Source organism: Electrona antarctica (genome assembly GCF_951216825.1).
Source record: "Electrona antarctica genome assembly, chromosome: 17".
Classification (NCBI taxonomy): Eukaryota; Metazoa; Chordata; class Actinopteri; order Myctophiformes; family Myctophidae; genus Electrona; species Electrona antarctica.
This window is the reverse complement of record NC_136798.1, coordinates 42,994,954-43,015,159: the sequence shown is the minus strand read 5'-3', so window position 1 is coordinate 43,015,159 and position 20,206 is coordinate 42,994,954. Positions and strand designations below refer to the sequence as shown.

The following is a 20,206-nucleotide window of genomic DNA, read 5'->3' as shown; positions in this document are numbered from 1 at the left end:
CTAGTTTCAGAGTGATGAAATGCCACGGAGAACATGGGTAAGTCACATCATTACTGCATGGGGTGGTGTGCAGAGACAGGGGTGCCTCTGGGAGAGCTTCTGGGTGGGTCGGTGGGAGTTTAATTCTGCCTGCCATACATCCACTCCACACCGTTCCTCCTCACATACACTTGAATCTTACTTACTCTTCAGCGCAGACACTCATCATACATAGAGCGTCGCAGTCCCGCCTCCTACCCTGGACCAGGAAATGATTCTCCGTTCATTTTCCTCATAGACATTTCAGAAAGTATTTATTTAAAGACGTTTACGCCGCGGACAAAGCCAACTCGAGTCGTGACAAATCATGAAACAAACAAAACATTTTGGGCCGAACAAATAATTAGAAAGAAGAAAAAAACGGCCACCGAGTGGCGCGCTATGAGCTTGTAGGTATGCTATTTTTGAAAAATCGTGAAAATAAAATTTAAAAATAAATCTTTTTTTTTTTTTTTTAAATAATTTGGGGACCCCCTAAAATAATTTGGCGACCCCCCGAGGGGTCGCGACCCACGGGTTGAGAACCCCTGCTGTAGGTAAGTGTGAGTGAGAGAGAGGTGAGTGGAGTGTTTGCACACTGCCAAATAGCGGTCAGTTTCCACACAGGCAATTAAACCAACACCATGGGGCCTTGCACACCGTTTAACCATGTGCGCACATGTGTGTGGGTGCGTGCACAACTGCACATGTCATGTGTATACGTGCGTGCGAAAGAGTGAGCGAGACAGACTGAGAATAAGACACAGAATGTCCTGAGGGATGGAAAGAGAGAGAGAGAGAGAGAGAGAGACACACACAGAGTGTGTACGTACTGTGTCTGTGACTCAACATGTTATGTACGACGTGTGTGATTCAGGAACACAGCGTTATCCAGAACAGTATACACCATGAAGGATAAAGGTAGACTGATATGGCCCTCATTTATCAACCGTGCGTACGCCAAAATATGGGTGTACGCCGAAATTACCGCAATTTTCGGCATTTACGATTTGCGCCAAAGATTGAAAATGATCTTGTGCCCCGACAAAACTCACGTCTGGTCGGGAGCTGTCGTACGCTTTGTCCTCACCTGTTTTTCTGTCGTAGAACAGCGGAGCAGCATTGTTTGACCAGCTGAGAGGCTTTCACAGGCATCGAAACATATGTACTCACTCCTAAAATGTTTATATAAAACTGTATAGGTATGTATATGGGCTACATGTAAAAAAAAAAAAACGGGGGAAAAAAAGTAAAGGAATACATTAACGATGTGTCTTTGTGTCATATGAAATTAGTAGGAGATTTCCAACTTTACAAGCAAGCAATTAAAATCGCGCATTTAAAAACAATGTTGCAAGTTAGATGCGTAAGCCGCCATTTAAACAGTGTTTTGCATGATGAGCGCATACATGCGAGGATTTGGGCTGTCTGTGCTGAAATATTTCCATGACGGGACGTTGGAGAGTATAGTGCAGTACGTGCTGCAGCGCGGAGAGTCCCAACATGGGTAGCCTACTGTAGCCTAATCTACAGCAGGCCGATGTCTTTTTGGAGTTACAGTATATGCAATCTCCTCCTCGTTTAATAAACCCGACGCGTCGCTCGAATGCCAAATGTGCCGTGCCAGCGCAAGTGGGAACGCATCGGAGATAGTATAGGCTAAGCCAGCCTGCAGCCCACCACCACCACCACCACCACCACTGTCCAGTGACACATGTGGCTACGGTTTTGCCTGCAATATTCATATAATTGACAGTTGACAGCGAGGCAATTTAAATAGACTGTCGAACGGTCAATTGGTCACGGTGTCACGGACGGACCACAGTGATAGAGAGACAGACAGGACAGGAGATGCACCTTGCAAAACAGCAGCGTGTGTGCGCGCCTATTTGTTATATCATTCATGGTTCACAGGTTCAGGTTTCGTTCACTAATATATCTTGTTGTATATTAAATGAATAAAGACTTTAATAATTGAATATATAGGCCTACAACTAACAACACAGTGACAGTTGTTTGCAAATTGCGATATGTGCGTGCGTGCGTGCGGGGGGTGAGGCCAGCAGCAAGGGAAGCGAAGCGAGAGGAGAAACAGACAGGGTAGTCCTACAGCTTTATTTAATTCATGCAGGTTTATTTATTTAAGATACAACAAGTTGCGTGTGCGTGCATGCGTGCGTCTGTGTGTGTGTATGGGAGGGGGGCAGCGAGTAAAGTAAAACTTTTTTTCTTCCTGTAACCATGGTTTCCAGGTCGTATTGCAGTTGTTCATGTCGCAAAAACGAGGGCGAGGCTTGATTTCATAGGGCGTGCCAGATAGATTTCAGCCGTCACATTTATAAACGTCCGAACGAAATTAAGGAAGAAACAGCTGTCTGCGATCACTTTGTAAATGCCGACCCGACGTGGGTGTACTACGAATCCTACACTCGAATTTGGGGCAGAATTTCCACTCGATTGATAAATGAGGGCCATAATGTGTGTGGAGCAGAGGTATAGCCAACAGTGTCCACTCGCCCGCAGGGAGCCAGTGAGTCCACCGCAGCAGGGGCGCATTCTAAGATAAATGGCATAGAGCTCGGTCTAAAAAGAGTCGAAATCGGTGGGTCTCAATCTTTATTTTATTTGTATTTTGTTAAAGACCCCTATAACTGAGTGTATAAATGGAACCAAATGGAACACCCATTAAAAGGAGAATTCAATACTAGAAGGCTTTCTTACCTTTAATTGTAGTTGTTACGTCCCCAACAAAGAGGTCCAGGTGTTATTTTGTGCAAAAGTGCATCATTGGCCATTTTCCCTAATATAAGCCCTCAATGGGGGTTGGGTTTTTGTGCTAATTTGCTTATTTCCATCGAAATAAGTAGTAAAGTGTGCCGCTCGGGATACTATTTACATTATGAAGAGAGGATAGGCCCTATATACAAAAAATATTGATTTTTGAGCGATGGAAATAAGCGAATTAGCATAACACCCCATAGCCCCATTCAATGCAATTCAATGCAATTCATTGAGGGCTTATGGTAGGGGAAATTAACCTGACTCCGCCAGATGGGGCAGCAGAGAGTACACTGGGTTCCCCCCTCCTGCTCCCATCTGGGAACTCTCAGGCAGACTTGATGCCCGGCCACAAAACGGCCTGGCAGCTAGAGGCGGGATCAAGGCAGCACTGTGTATGCCTTGATCCCGCCTCTAGCTGCCGCCCAGTGCACTCTCTGCTGCCCCATCTGGCGGAGTCAGGTTAAGGGGAAATAGCCAATAATGCGTTTTGCACAAAATAACACCTGGACCTCTTTGGTGGGGATGTAACAACTACAAATAACACCTGGACCTCTTTGGTGGGGATGTAACAACTACAAATAACACCTGGAACTCTTTGGTGGGGATGTAACAACTAAAAAAAAAAGGTAAGAAAGCCTTCTAGCATGGAATTCTCCTTTAATGGCCCATTTGGTTCAATTTCTTATCCAGGCACTCAGTATTACAAACGTGTGTGTGTGTGTGTGTGTGTGTGTGTGTGTGTGTGCGTGCGTGCGTGCGTGCGTGTTTAATTATTCTATTAATTTCATGCATTTCAGGAATTACTGTACATAAATATAGCCTCTCAAGACAGATTCAGAGGCAAATTAAAAGGATTTATTTTTCTTCTAATTGTTTGCCGATGGGTTATTCCCAGATTGTACAGTACATGACTCCTTGATGCAACATTACAGAATACAAAATATTAACACAATCAAATAATTAATCGAAAGGCTAACGCCTACTCATTTATTAGAAGGAGCGACATGTGTTTACAATAAGTCTAACATGGAGTTTTTTTTTTGTATTATTTTTGAGTGGTGCAGCCACTCCAATGCACACCTCCGTCTGTCTGTCTGGAGTGCACACCCATAAGTTATTTTGAAGTGATATTTAACATGACGTTCCCAACAACATTTTGTGTTGAGTTTGAAAGAGCCTTCTAATTCTTTGACCTTGATTGAAGAACCTGCAGAGTGCCGTGGCAGAGTCCGGCCGTCCATTGTTCCAAAGTAACAGTTGGTCCGACGGCATGCATTATTTTTTTTATTTTTTATAATTTTTATCCCACGATTTTGTAACCCATTTTTCACCCCTGTGTCAATTATCTAATGTGATCCTGGGCTCTACACACCCTCCGCCAACCTGGGGAGAGCAACGGACTTGAACTCATGCTTCCTTCATGCCTGAGTGTCCAAGTTGCTCCTTTTCACCTGACAGGGGGGAGTTTCCCTGGTTGGACGTAGCGCGTGGAAGGAACACGTTATTCCAACCAGTTCCTTTTTCCTCTATCAGGCGCCCCGGCTGGCCAGGGGGAGGCAGTTTAGAGACCAGGATTACTGCATGTTTTTTGTGAGGGTACCTACCCTAGGAGACACGGGGAGAACATGCAAACTCCACACAGAAAGGCCCTTTCGCCAACCCCGCCTCGGGTATGGGCACTGATGACGCGGAGGAGGAAACCGCCAGCACCCACAGCGTCCCGAGCGGGAATTGAACCCAGGACCTTCTAGCTGTGAGGCGACAGCACTACCAACTGTGCCACCGTGCCCCCGGCACACCATATTCTACAAAAGTCTTCTAAATCATGACAGTTTTCTGAAAAACCTATGTTTCTATATCAGTGGTTTTCATACTATTTCATGTCTGTCAAGGATCCCAAAAAGTGATATGTAATTGGCCACCGACCCCCCATCTGTAAATATGTTGTTCCAGGATCAACCCAGAAGCAAAGATTTGAGGTAAAAAGCTTGCGTTGTGAAAGAATAATATATCCAAGATTTGCGCCACATTTTCAGGATTTTTCAAAAAAGGCAGATCTACAAGCTTGTATAGTGCGGCACTCTGTTATAGCATTATAAAAGCTATAATGTGACGCAGACGCGTCCTCAGGTCTAAATGGGTTAACTAACCATAACCTCACAAAAACTATGCCTATAACGGCCAAGCTACACCGGGCTTTTCTCGCGCGTTTACCCTAAACGCGCGGCCCGCGCGTGCGTTTTTGAGTGGTGTAAACCACTCCTACAACTGGCTTTTTTGTGCAGAAAAAATGAGCATGGTTGCTATGTTCAAAATAATTTCTGACGTAATTAAATCACACCCGGGTGAACTGGATGACCGTAGCAACCATGCTCATTTTTTCTGCACAAAAAAAGCCAGTTGTGAAATCACATCCGAAATGACATCTACGTCAGACATTACGTCAGACCACAGCTGATCATGCTATATAAAACCCTACACCACTCAGTTCACACGGGTGTGATTTTTTTAAATAGGACTGTACCTAAATTCAACGCACGCGTTTAGGGTAAACGCGCGCGTTTTGTGCGCGAAAAGCCTGGTGTAGCCCGGCCGTTAGCCTAACCTCACTCTAATATTATTTGTTGGACTACTGGGACATCGGCATAATGGACAGTCCGGTCACTCGTCAGTGACAGTCCCCAGCCCAAGTAAATCTGTCACGGTGCGTGTCAGGTGAGGACCCAAAAGCAGAACAAGCAGGCCAGCAGGTCAAGTCCAGTATTTATTAGCAACGAACAGGACATATACACAGGCAGGAACACAACGTAACAATAACTTATAATCTAGCAAGGAAACACTGAACACAGGGAGACTTAAATAGACACATACTAACTACACACAGGTGAAACATAACTACAAACACCACATGATTGGCTGAGAACTTAACATGACACAGGTGGACTCAAGTTAGCAATCAGGGTAGAGACAAGACAGGTAGTAACAAATAGAGTAGACAGGAAACACTAGGAACAACACTACACAGTAAAAGTGTGCAACAGACTGATATCGTGACAAAATCATCTAAATACCGTAAAATAAAAAGGGGTGCAGATGATTTAAAGTGAAGATATTGAATATTGGTAGTGAATATAATTATAGGCACAGCATGCATACTGTACAATTTGGCAAGACTTATATGAAGACAATCTCCCCGACTTCATTTGACAATGTAAGCTGGAGCCATCTGTGCCATTCATTTCAAATCCTTTCAGGCAAATTGGGCATGGCATGCGTTGCTGAGCAACAGAGTGAAGCATTCAACGTGAATGCTGATGATTCACCGTAACCACTTCAAGGAATATAGTTCACCCAAGAAATTACTTTATTTCAATCGATTACCTACCCGGTATTGTTTTTTTTTATTCCAGTTCACCCAAAGAATTCTTGTTTTCTATATAATTGCAATTGCATTCACTGAGCCCGTTTAATTTCAAGGACCCCCAGTTTGTGTAACTCTGAGCGTGTAAACATTTGGTTCAATCTGTACACTCTCAGAGTTACAGACCCATAAGGGTCCATTTGGTTCCAAACTATCAATTAGCCCTGGAGCTCCTTCAAGGACCCCTGGAGGTCCCCGGAGCCCACTTTGAGAACCATACACCGTTCTATAGTTAGAGGACGAGAAAATACACTTTCAGGCGAAACTGGCTCAAGCAAGAAAGACCGCATAGGTGCTCGCGTGCATGTTAACACTAGCGCGTCGGAGCGGTCAGGCTGACCGATTTTGAAATTTTGAAGTGGATTTTCTTTGCCCATGAAGTCCTGAGAAAGTTCCCCTTGCATGACTTTTTCTAAATGTTCGATTCAAACCATCTCTGTTTTTTTTTTTCATCTGAAACGTTTTGGAAATATGATTTTAGACATAATTCTACTAAAATGTCTGCTCTTTTTCGGTCCGTGGGACCGCTCTTAGAGCCCTCACCCTTTCTCCCCCACAAGCAGTGCTGTTCACACCTTCCTCCCGGCTGGAGACGGGCATTGTTCAAGCTAATGTGTCATTTGCATTCCAACTACTTCCACATGTAGGCAAACTTACATTACAAACTTACATAAACTAAATGTTGTTTTAGATGTTATATTTCTTATATGCGGTTTGCAGAAATAACGATGTCTGACTTTATTTCTCGAAACGGAAAAAGAAATATGGTGTGTGGTATTGTTTCCACCAAGCGCATAGCTCAATAGATATAAATACATGTTGACTATACACGCCATCTTTAGCATAATTATGTTGGAATAATAAAGTTTATAGCATTGTGACTATGTCGCGCATATTCATTTCATATATCAGCGCATCAAAAATATGGTGAAATATGGTGTGTTTGCCGATGCGATTTTTTTTTCCCAGGCCGTTTTCAATATACCCTGAGCTGTGGACCTCTTTCCTAGTCAAAGGCTGTTTTCAATGAAATGACTTGTGTATAATATGAATAAATGCTACATCCTACATTGTGCATAGTTTCTGTACCATACCACACCATATCACGTTCCTATGTCGCGCATATTCATTTCATATATCAGCGCATCAAAAATATGGTGAAATATGGTGTGTTGACATCAGCGCGATGCCAAATAAAAATGACAGTGTTTGAAATCAGTCCAACCCGATAGACGTCCCGAACTTCTAAATGTTTTGTCAGTCAGAAGAACAGTTCTGTCCGTCCTTCTTTGTAAACTTTTATGCACGCGACCAGTGGAACTGATTTCCACGCATCACGGCTCTCTTTTTTTCTCTCTCCCTCTCTCTCTCTCCCTCTCTCGTGGAGAGGGAGAAAATATCCAAGTAACTGCCGGTGAGGTATGCGGAAGTGCATTTTAGATAACGCTGTAGCACTATTTGTGGCGGTGATGCGTCACATGACTTGATCTATCCTATGGTGTATATATAAACCGTGCTGCTGCTACGGACCTTTCTGCTGGCACAATAAATCAAATATATATAAATGACATCGATCATAGGCGGCGGGTATGTAAGGCTAGGCCAGGCTTAGCCTTCCCAAAAATTATGCTGGGTATTTTTAAAATATATATAGGCTAATATGTGCGCAGCATTATATAGAAGGCTAGCCGCTCCCAAACTCCCAACTCCTTTGTCTGTAGCCTAAACTTTTCTGATTTGCACGCACGCACGCACGCACAGCTCTTTCCTTTTTTTGGCACAATCAATCAAATATATATTAATTACATCGATGTTTCCCCCTCTATATAAAATGATAATATATAACTAATGTCGTATTTCGTCTGAGCAATGTGCCTGGCTCTGGCAATAACGTGTGGTAGCCTATTGTATTGGCTCAATACAAAGTCGGACAGTGTTTGCTGCGCAAGGGTATTCAATATAGCGCTCACACCGTCACTATAATTATAGTTTGGTAAACTGAAATAAAAAATAACTTTGAGTTGTCCCGTCTAGTTGAAACTGCTGCCTTGAATTCGTTGGAATGTAACATTTAGAAGACAATGGCAAGCCGTCAACGGGTGCAGAGAGAGGTGTGAAGATCATTAGACAGTGGGGGAGACAATGGCCAATCAAATAGCACGAAAAACACCGGTCAGCCTGACCGTTAGCCGTCATATTAGTAGTGCATTTTTTTCAGACATCCTAGTGTTAATAAGCCCCTGATGAACCCCACGGGCACGCCCATGTGTGTTCTTCTTCGCTTGTGCATGAGCCGGATAAGCGTCCGGATGTTCTTTGGTTATCTTCGGTAGAACAGAATCTAAATCATACATGGGAAACTGGTGGCCCGGGGACTCCCCACCATCACTCAATGCGGCCCGCAGGTTAATTTCCAAATATTGAAATATTATTTATCTATAACTACTAGTATTAAAATGTTATTGTCTTTTTTTTTGTATGTCCAACGTTTAGTTCATAAAGTTAACATAACTAAATGCCTTTGAAATTAAATAAAAAATGTTACTTTTCAGGATTCCAATAAAAAAATAGGAACAAATTATTCCGGATTTCAATTCAAATATAGCAAAACGTATAGCTGATCTGCTTGTAGATGGGCTATTTTTGCTACGAATCTATGACAATAACATGCATATGTGGCCCACTGGAGTGAGTGTGGAAATAGAGTGGCCCTCTCCATCGTCAAAGTTGCTCACCCCTGATCTAAATGATAATACGAGCTGTGTTTTTGGACTTCATGGACGGATTCTTGACATCGTTTTGCTGTCGTCACGTGGAGTCTCTGATTAATTCCATTCAGTTTACGTTTGAGTCTGGATTTCACCGTTAAGGAATGTTTTACAAAGTCAAAGACAATACTGGATAACGTTGTGATCTTGCAGAACAGCCTTTTCTGATGTGAATGTAATTACTAAGAAGTGCCAGAAGGGGGCCCCGGTGGCACAGTCGGTAGTGCTGTCGCCTCACAGCTAGAAGGTCCATGGGTTCGATTCCCGGCTCTGGGGGCGTGTTGTCTCCTCCGTGTCTTCAGTGCCCATACCCGAGAAAAGAGCAGCTTGGACTCCTCATGCATAGAAGGAAGCATGAGGCCAGTCCGCTGCCCCCCTAGGCCTAGGTTGGCAGAGGAAGTGTAGCGCTCCGGAATTACATTAGATAATAAGGGTGGGAAAAAAAGTGCCAGAAGACATTATTACTGATACACATCTTGAAGACCCCACAGTGCACTTGCCAACAGCAATCAGGTCGTCTTTGTGTATGAAGGTTGCGATGCTGAGCAAAAGGTCCCATGGTACTCAATACTCAAGCAAACAAAGCACGTACAGCCACAGTTCAAAATGCCAGATGCTGGACAGAGGCAAACACTGGATCAATCTCCAAAGGTACTGTTTATTACCACCGTACCTGGCAATGATGACCTATGAAAGGTTGAAACGTTGTAATCGATCTAATGAGGTCATTGATAGCTCTCCCTCTTTAATTGCTTTGTTGAGGTGCACCCGACGTTTGGCTTTGTGTGTTCCGCCTGTGACGTTATGCGTGTGGTCTATGGACTTTTTGATTACTTTTTTGTTCCGTAAAACTTTCAGGCCATGGCAATGGCAAATGACGCCACGTGACCTCTCTGTGTGACGTCATGTGTGGTCAATATAAAATAGATCTTCACAACTTCGCAAAAGGCGCCCCCTCGCCCTTCACACAAGCGTGATTATTTTATTACTTACCACCCAGGTGATGTTGAAGTGGGCAACTCCATATTTGGACAAGGCTGATGTCCTATTGATGACATTGTGAGATGTAATGTCTTTACCGTTATTTTTTTTGCGGGAGAGCGCGAATACCTCAGTGAGAAAGCGCACGCCCAAAAGACTTTGCATCTCAACTACAAGTCCACGTTAGTACGAACGCGTCTGTCCGTGCTCGAGGTGTCATGGCGGCGACCGCGGGCGACGAGCGGCGGGGTTGGTTCGGCGCGTTGGCGCTCGGCGTCACCCTCCTGAAGTGTCTCTTCGTCAACGCGTATCACTCCACGGACTTCGAGGTCCACAGGAACTGGCTCGCCATCACGCACAGCCTCCCGCTGTCCCGGTGGTACCGCGAGAGCACGTCGGAGTGGACCCTGGACTACCCGCCGCTGTTCGCGTGGTTCGAGTGCGCGCTGTCCCAGCTGGCGCGCCTCGTCGACGCCGACATGCTGTCACTGGACCGACCGGGGTACCGCAGTCCCGCCGCCGTCCTGTTCCACAGGCTGTCCGTCGTCGGCGCCGACCTCCTCTTCGTCTACGCCGTCGGAGAGTGCTGCGGGATCGTGAGGGAGGGAGAGCGCCGCGGCGGCGAGGAGCTCCTCCTCCTGTCCAGACCGCCGTTCGTCCTGGCCGCGCTGCTGCTGTGGAACGCCGGGCTCCTGCTGCTCGACCACGTTCACTTCCAGTACAACGGCTTCCTGTCCGGGTTCCTGCTGCTGTCGCTGGCCCGACACGCGCAATCGCATCACCTGGAGGGTGCGCTGCTGTTCGCCGTGCTGCTGAACCTCAAGCACGTCTACCTGTACGTGAGCCCTGCCTACGGGGTCTACCTGCTGCGGCGTTACTGCTTCACCGACGACGACGCGGGCGGCGGCGTCCGGTGGAAGAGTTTCAGCCCTCGCCGTCTCGCGGCCCTGGCGGCGATCGTCCTGTCCGTCACCGCCGTGTCCTTCGGCCCCTTCGTGGCCATGGGCCAGATGCCCCAGGTGCTGTCCAGGCTGTTCCCCTTCGAGAGAGGCCTGTGCCACGCGTACTGGGCCCCAAACTTCTGGGCCCTCTACAACGCGCTGGATAAAGTCCTGGTCCGCGCGGGCGCTCGCCTGAAGCTCCTGGACGCGAGCGGCCTTCCCAAGGCGTCCATGACCGGAGGACTGGTGGGGCGGGAGTCCCGCCACGCCGTTCTCCCCTCCATCTCTCCCGCCGCCGCGCTCGTCCTCACGCTCCTGTCCGTCCTCCCGGCCCTGCTGAGGACCTGGCTGAAGCCGGGCGTCGGCGCGGCCGGTGGGAGGGACCTCGTGCGTTGCGTGGTCCTCTGCGCCCTGGGGTCCTTCATGTTCGCCTGGCACGTGCACGAGAAGGCCATCCTCATCGCCGTGCTGCCGCTGAGCGTCCTCGCGGTGGAGAGCCGAGAGGACGCCGGGATATTCCTGGTGTTGGCGACGGCGGGAAACTATTCGCTGTCGCCGCTCATTTTCACCCCGGCGGAGCTGCCGATCAAAGCGCTGCTGATGGCGATGTTCACCTTGTATTCCGTCGCCGCTCTGACGCGCCTGCACGCGGACCAGGGGCCGGTGCTCAGCCCCCTGGAACGGGTCTACCTGTCGGGTCTGTTTGCCGTGGAGATCCTGCGCGAGATCGTCTACCCGATGACGCCGTGGCAGCGGACGCTGCCGTTCGTCCCCCTCCTGGTGACATCCGTGTACTGCAGCCTGGGGATCGCGTACAGCTTTGTAAGACTTTACCTCCGGTACTTCCTACAGTGATCAAGACATGATCTGCCAGAGTACAAAACTCTGATTCTGGCCTTCAAGGCAACCAAAGGCCCATAGCAATTGGCCCATACCCCAAATATAACTTAATTCCAGTAAAATGGGAGGTGTTGAAGGCGCGGTTGAGGATCTCAGCCATGGAGTCTGAGAGTGAGAGTCGGAGTGAGACTGGTTTGAACATTTGTCTCACATTCTTTCCAATAATGACATGGCCAAAATGAGCATGCCACGTTGAAAGTGGTTAGTTAACTTTTTGGTCCAAAAAGGTCAAAGAACAGATCAGTTAAAGGCAAGATTAAAAAAAAGACATAACTCGGAGGGAACTGATTATGTCATGACACCTGTAAAGTGGTAGTGAAGGTACAGCATGCACTCTACTGAGCGCAATATTTCTGATATAGGCTACTGTACACTGCAGAATGTCTGGAAATTATCCAAGTTTCTCAACGCTCAACACACTGCTGTTGCATATTTCAGCGTTGTGCTACTCACAATGCTGGTGTGGTGAGTGAGAAACGCACCAAATACAGCAAGGCAGGTAAGTGGAGGTGGAAAACCCATGGATGTTGTAATACAGGTGAAATACTGTACAGTTGTGTCACAAACAAACAAACAACCCGACGAGGACTGACTGAGGAACAGGACCAATGCTTCTCTTCTGAGGTCAAGGTCAGCCAGAGTTTTAACTAGAACTAAGATGAGAGAACATATTACTCCAGTTTTGGCTTCATTGCACTGGCTTCCGATTGTTTTTAGGATTGATTTTAAAATAATTTTACTTGTTTATAAAGCTCTAAATGGTCTCGCACCTTCCTACCTACATGACTGCCTGCCTAAATATGTCCCAAACCGCCCCCTAAGGTCTTTCACTGCTGGCCTGCTCGCTTTGCCTAAAAAAATGGCAACTAAAAAATACGGGGAAGCAGCTTTTTGCTTCTACGGGCCGACGGCGTGGAACAAACTCCCACTGTACCTTCGACAGGCAGCCTCTGTAGACATGTTTAAAGCACAGCTCAAGACCCACTTCTACACCCTTGCTTTTAATTGATTTGTTTTTTTAATTTCTTTTGTTATTCATGTCCTCACTGTATTGCACTACTGCTCTTGTTTTTTAATGTTTATGCCTTGCTTTTATTTTCTTTTTTTCTCTCTTCATTGCTCTGTAAAGCACTTTGAGCTGCATTTCATGTCATGAAAGGTGCTATACAAATAACGTTTTATTATTATTATTAAGGTCAGATTCGTCTGAATATCAGAAACACAGCTGGTTTGCATCACAGGGCATCTTTTGGGGCATGCACAAACATGTGGGGGGCATGAGACAAACATAGTCCACAGACTTGGGGTGTATGAATAAGACAAATAAAGTCTGCCACATGGCAGAGTAATACGGATGAGTGACGGCTTTCGATGGTGACGTATATGTCGATCAGTGTCGGGTGGATTAAAGGAAATGCCTCTATGTAATTTGTACGTTGATTAGCGGTATACTGTGGTTAATTTGCATATGCCCCGTTTGATGCGTATGTATCGTAGCAGCATATGACGTCAGGGTATAACTGGTACAACTGGCTCTCAATGATGACGTAATAAAGATGTGGATTAAAGGACCCAATGCCAGGGTGTAATTGGTTTTCGATGGTGACGTAATGACGATATGTTTTATTGTCGGGAGGATTAAAGGTAATGCCCCTATGTATACATGTATGTAATCTGACACCACTGCCATATCAAGCACAAGTAGTCATTACGTCATACGCTGGCACGGCGCATAGCCTACACATCAAACGGCGACATACGCATCGAAGCACTGGACGAAAACTATTACTTGCGCGCTCTGCTTGCGCAAGTAACTAGTAAATGTGCCCCTATAGCTCTGAGTTAATAATGAATATGATCATAAATTGAACACATTGAAAGTAAGGGGGCACGGTGGCGCAGTCGGTAGTGCTGTCGCCTCACAGCTAGAAGGTCCTCGGTTCGATTCCTGCTGAGGACCGCGCTGGTGGGGGCGTGTTCTCTCCTCCGCGTCATCAGTGCCCATACCCGAGGCGGGGTTGGCGAAAGGGCCTTTCTGTGTGGAGTTTGCATGTTCTCCCTGTGTCCCTAAGGGCAGGTACCCTCACAAAAAACATGCAGTAATCCTGGTCTCTAAACTACCTCCCCCTGGCCAGCCGGGCGCCTGATGGAGGGGAAAGGAACTGGTTCCTTCCACGCGCTACATCCGGCCGGAGAAAACTCTCCCCTGTCACGTGAAAAGAAGCAGCTTGGACTCCTCATGCATCTAAGGAAGCATATGGTCAGTCCGCTGCCCTCCCCGGGTTGGCAGAGGAAGTGTAGCGCCCAGGATTACATTTGATAATTGACACAGGGTGAAACAATGGGTTGCAAAATCGTGGGATAAAAATGTAAAAAAAAAGAACACATTGAAAGTAAATAGTGCATGGAAAACCTCTCAAGATATCAAATTAATTCCATTGAACACTTCCTCAAGCTATATACAGTAAGGCTTCACAAAATGTGTAAAGCCCTATATACGGTATGTGGAACAAGGATACGTGATACACAGTAGAAGTCAAAATGTTTTCAAGGTGAAGGTGAAGCCTGAATTGATGTTGACAGTGACGTTGTCTTGCATGAACAGATATCATCGGCATCACCATCATCCCTCGGTTTGTCAAGTCAAGTGTATTTTCTCATACGTTCTTTTAGGGAAGTATGTTTGTGAATCATAGGGTGAGTCGTTTTCTCAATTTAAACCACTAGAGGTTTTTTCTAATACCTTTACCAGTTGTATCCACATTTAAAGCGTTTTAAAGTCACACCAGTGTTTTACTTTACTTTTAAGTATTATGTTACTGCTTATTTAAGCTTCTGAAACATTTTTATTCAGTGAAGCGTTTGAAAGCACACTTTCCAACCATGACATTATCTGTCCATGTTCAGTTGTAATTATTCCAAAAACAACTGTTATAACACTCCTATACCGGAAATCTTGGAGCCTAATATATACATGCTCTATAGCTGACTGGTTAAAACTGTAGTTGAATAAATCTATAATGATGTAGATCCGTTCTGTGACAGATGTCATCAAGCGCTGGCAAGCCATGTGCATGATGTTCTAGTCCTGTCCTGTTCTGCAGTCCTATTGGATGGGAATATGAGTCACTATCTAAAGTGGTTGGGAGACTAATAATTAGTGATCGCATTAGGCACAAATTGCTCAATTATTGAGCAATTTGTGCCTAATGCGATCACGGAGCAATTTGTGCCTAATGCGCAATTTTGGGGTAATTTTCCTTACAATGTCGCTTTCTTCCTTGGAGACCACTTTTATAGCCTTCGTTACCCTACTAGCTAGACGTTTGATATTTCTTAGGTCAGGTGGAAATCTCCCACACCTCCTTCACACACTTTGTGGGTAACGGATATATGGGTATATGGGTGTATTTTCTAGCTATGTCAAACTGGAAAGAATCAGATGCTTGCTGGGCGGCTCCCTGAAAAAAATCATTAAGATGTGGGACCCTTACAAAAAAAAAATTGAATGAGCTGAGACTCCCTGATATTGATAACGCCGACATGTGGGACCTCACGGGACAAGACACAATAGAAACACAGTATTATGCCCAACAGATGCATATATATTTTTTGAGGGGCGCTAGCCCCTCCTATATCCAGCTTTTAGTGTACATGTAGGTTCACAAACTTTGTCCTACACAAACATTAAATTCCCATTGACAATGGATGGAGAATCTTACGTCATTGTCTGAGCAAATCGGCATAGTGTCAATTTTTGAGGGGCGCTAGCCCCCCCCCCCCCCCCCCCTCCTATTGTCTTTAGTTCAATGTTTGTTTTGTAAACGCATTGACAGTGAAGGGAAAATGTACGTCATAATGTGCCTCATTACGTCATATTGTCTCTATATTGTTAATGGCGTTTAATGTTTGTTTTACATCACCATTACCTCACCTAATCAACATGAGTTAAACTTTAATATATTAGCGCCCCTCACTTCACACGGGTGTGATTTTTGTCCTATACACAAACATGAAATTCCATTTGACAATGAATGGAGCATTTGGGCATAGTGTCTATTTTACGTCATGATGATGTATATACGAGCGCCCCTCACTTATGAATGAACACTTGGCATTTCACTGAAAATCGCGTGTGTGTGACTGTGTGTGTGACTGTGTGTATGTGACTGTGTGTGTGTGTGTGCTACAGAAATAAGCCACCTGCACAGTACACGCATCATACATTTCTTTAATGCATGTACATCCTGGCTCCTCCTGTCTGCGATATACATTTCCCTCTGCACATGTAAATATGAGTGTGTGCACTCATGTCACGTCTTATGCTGAAGTTGTTTAATTAAATGAAACCTGGAAAGCAAAGATATATATCACGCAAGATCAATCTGGACATCTTCAACTCAAATGTTGACACTTGAGTTGAAGATTAGAGTAGTGTGTGTGTGTGCGTGCGTGCGTGCATGGTGTTCATGCATGTGTGTGTGTGTGTGTGTGTGTGCGTGCGTGCGTGTGTGTGTGTGTGTGTGTTACATACTGCAAATAAGCCACCTGCACAGTGCACACATGGTACATTTCTTTAATGCATGTACATCCTTGCTCCTCCCCTCTGCGCTTGATGTCGATACATTCCCCTCCGCACATGTAATGTAAGTATGAGTGTGTGCACTCATGTCACGTCTGATCTAACAAGCTCAAGTTGTTTTTCCTCACGCAGATTGCGATGCGGATGGAGTCGCTAGAGAGAGAGAGAGAGAAAACCAATGTCCTAACATCTCCCATTAGTAGGCTACAGTCACAGTATCATTGTGTTTATGGATGTATTGTGTAGATGCAGGACACATGTACATAAAACAACCTTATGCGTCACTTTAGATTTGAGCTATTATAGACATAGCATGCGACAACTCTTCTAGTAATCTTTGAATTAATATTTGGACATTTCCACAAGATTTAGAAGGCATTTTTAGAATAATTTGGCCTCAGGTCGAAATGGGTGGGTTAATAACACAAAGTAGATGCGTGCGTCTGTCTGTCTGTCTGTCTGTCTGTCTGCACGTGCAATTATGGGGAAATTTTCCTTACAATGTCGCTCTCTTCCTTGGAGACCACTTTTATAGCCTTCGTTACCCTACTAGCTTGATATTGCTTAGGTGGAAATCTCCCACACCTCCATCACACACTTTGTGGGTAACGGATATACTTTATATGTCAAATTGGAAAGAATGTCTGTCTGTCTGTCTGTCTGTCTGTCTGTCTGTCTGTCTGTCTGTCTGTCTGTCTGTCTGTCTGTCTGTCTGTCTGTCTGTCTGTCTTTGATGACGTCCATCCATCCGTCTCTCTTGTGTATGATGTGTAGTACAGTGGGAAGAGGGGGGTATCATGCACCCCCCGGAAATATACTTCTAATCAGTGTTTTCTTATTGCAAAAAATGTGCTGAAAATGATGAGCTATGATACAAAGTTGTCAAAAGGTCCCACCTACCTCAAAATCCCCTTTTTGGTATATGGCTCTGGCGAAATTGTGTAAAGGCAAATATGAATTCACTAAAATTACATAAATAGACATGGAAGTCTGAAATTTGTCATGGAGTATCCTGACACATAGGGGTAAGTAGAAGAATAGGATTTGGGGGGTTGCTACCATTATAGTTTTAAATATGACCTACATTATCCCCAGAAAAACAAAAAAAGATGCTGTCCGCTTGACTAATAACAACAAAGATGGTTATTTTCCAACACATTATGGTGAAAATCACTGCCTCACTTGTATATAGAAAACTTCCCATATCCCTAAGCTTCAATTTGATCCCAAGATAACCTTTCTATCTTGAAAATTACTCTTTCTGTAGCCAAAACTCTGAACTATACCTCAAATCGGTGAAAATTGTATATTCAGTCAGTCAGCTATACATTTGGAATAAATTAATGAATGACTGAGTTTGAACTGACTCCACATTATGGAATATTTCTTACTTGAATAAGCTATGTTAAGTTGGAAAAGTGTCCAATCTACAATTTGTATGCATTTGAGTGCCTCCATTATCAAAATAATCGATTTTCACTATATCTCAGCCAATACTGCACTTAAATGAACAAATACGGTGTCTAGACCTATGTTTTGAGGGTCGAGGATCTCAGTGAAACTATTCTTAAAGTGACTACATGTGCCCATGGCATGCTGGTGTGCAAATCAGTGCCGATTAAATCAATTCCTCTATCTCGTCGGCTTCTTGTGCATGCTTTTCAGTGTCAAGGAGATCAAGCAGTGAGGTTGGTATAGGACTGCACCACAGGACACACTGGATTCAAAAACTATTTGGTTTTCAACAATCCCTGCCCTTCATCATAGGGTTTTGGTTTTTCATCAGCTCGCTTGTATAAGGCAACGGTGGCTCTCTTCAGAGCAGAGTAGCATGTAGGAAGGCGAGCCAGGTCAACTTTAGATTTAGAAATGAGTTTGTCATCTGCCCCACCACTCTTTCACTGAAGACTCACAATTTAAATAGCATATATTCTGAGCCTAGCCAAGCCATATGACCCATAGGGCAGGAGCCTAACAAGTACACTCCCTGGCATGACTAGTATGTCGCAGGGACTTACCCCAATCCAACCCTTTGGTATTCCGCGGCTGGGGATCGAACCCCTGACTATCCAGTCTCAGGGCGGACGCTCTAACTACAAGGCCACTGAGCTGTCGATGATATCCAGAGCTTCTTACGGGTGTGTAACTTTAGAGTGTACAAAATGGAACCAAATGGACCTGTAAGTAAGCCTTGTGTAGCCATGAGGCCCATAGGGCAGAAGCCTATCTCCTGTTTCTGTAGTATGAGGTAGCTTGATGTACAAGTACACCCCCTGGACATGACACTAGTATGTAGCAGGGACATGTCCGACTTACCGACTGAGTCTTTGGTATGACCCGGCCAGGGGATCGAACCCCGACCTCCCAGTCTCAGGGCGAACGCTCTGACTACAAGGCCACTGAGCTGTTCATCTTACTGGTGTGCAATTCTGAACGTACAAAATGGAACCAAATGGACCCGTAAGTGTTATGGGGGTCCTTGAAATGTGCCTTGTGCTACACTATCTCCGATTCAGAAACGGGTCTCATGGTCGCAGGCAACGTATTCTTCTCCAAAGTTGAACGTTGCCACCACTGTTGAAGCAGCCATACACTACACAGGTTTATCCTGATGTTCTGGGCATCTTTGTAAAGTTAGTGTTATTAAAAAGCAGGTAAAAGAGTAACATTTCAGCACTCTATTTGGTCTCTCTATCCATTCAATGTAGTAGAAGAGCCGACTGTTATGTCGTCTCCGTCCACAGGAAATATGTTGCCTGCGACCATGAGACCCGTTTCTGAATCGGTCTATATGGAACAGATCCTTAATTAGTATAGTTGCAGCAATTCATCTGTCTGCTGTATGGACAGAGTTGTGAGTCTTCAGTATGGTAAATGGTGCATTTATATAGCGCCTTTATCCAAGACGCTTTACATAGATTGTGCATTACATTCACCCATTCAAACACATTCATACACCGATGGCGGCGGAAACCATGCAAGGCACCAACCAGCACATCAGGAGCAATTAGGGGTTCAGTGTCTTGCTCAAGGACACTTCGACACTAACTCTGGGGGAGCCAGGGTTTGGTCCAGTCCTACCAACCTTTGATCTCCTTGTCATTGGAGACCATGGACAAGAAGACGAAGAAGACTGATTAATGTGACTGCATTTTGTTCTTTATGGTGCAGGCTAGTGTATAGAGTGGTCACTGTTGCTTACATGTTTGCCTTTGAGTGTGTATATGATGGAATACTGTTACAGGATTGTGTGACTGTTTGTATTTTATACTGCATAGTGGAGGCCATTCTATAGTGTGTATACTGCCGCCTACTATTGTTCATACTGAGGATGTTTTTTGTGTGTGATGTTATGCTACAGTATATATATTCTAAATTATAAAGCTAGCATAAAAACACAACACCTGTCTAGATACCTTATTTGTAAAGTTATATGCAATATTGGTATCTCTTACTTGGTATAAATGTGACTTTATTGTAATGGCAGCACTGATTTTTACACCAGCATGCCACGGGCACATGTGGTCACTTTAAGAATAGTTTCACTGAGATCCTTGACCCTCAAAACATACAAACATACAAGTATAGACACCTTATTTGTTCATTTAAATGCAATATTGTCTGAGATATAGTAAACATCGATTGTTTTGATAATGGTGACACTCATTTGCATAAAAATGGTAGATTGGTCACTTTGCCAACTTTTTAACATAGCTTATTCAAGTAAGAAATATTCCATAATGTGGAGTAAGTTCAAACTCAGTTATTCATTCCAAATGTATAGCTGATACTGACTGAATTAAATTTTCACCGA

General features: G+C 44.8%; 1 protein-coding gene across 1 annotated transcript; it reads left to right on the top strand.

Annotated features, from left to right (window-relative positions):
• Nucleotides 1–10,187: 10,187 nt before the first annotated feature.
• Nucleotides 10,188–11,765, top strand: LOC306941144 (dolichyl pyrophosphate Glc1Man9GlcNAc2 alpha-1,3-glucosyltransferase-like; the record flags this gene model as incomplete). Its single annotated transcript, XM_079526457.1, has 1 exon — nucleotides 10,188–11,765. One exon carries the CDS (start codon nucleotides 10,188–10,190, stop codon nucleotides 11,763–11,765), a length of 1,578 nt encoding a protein of 525 aa, XP_079382583.1.
• Nucleotides 11,766–20,206: the final 8,441 nt, after the last annotated feature.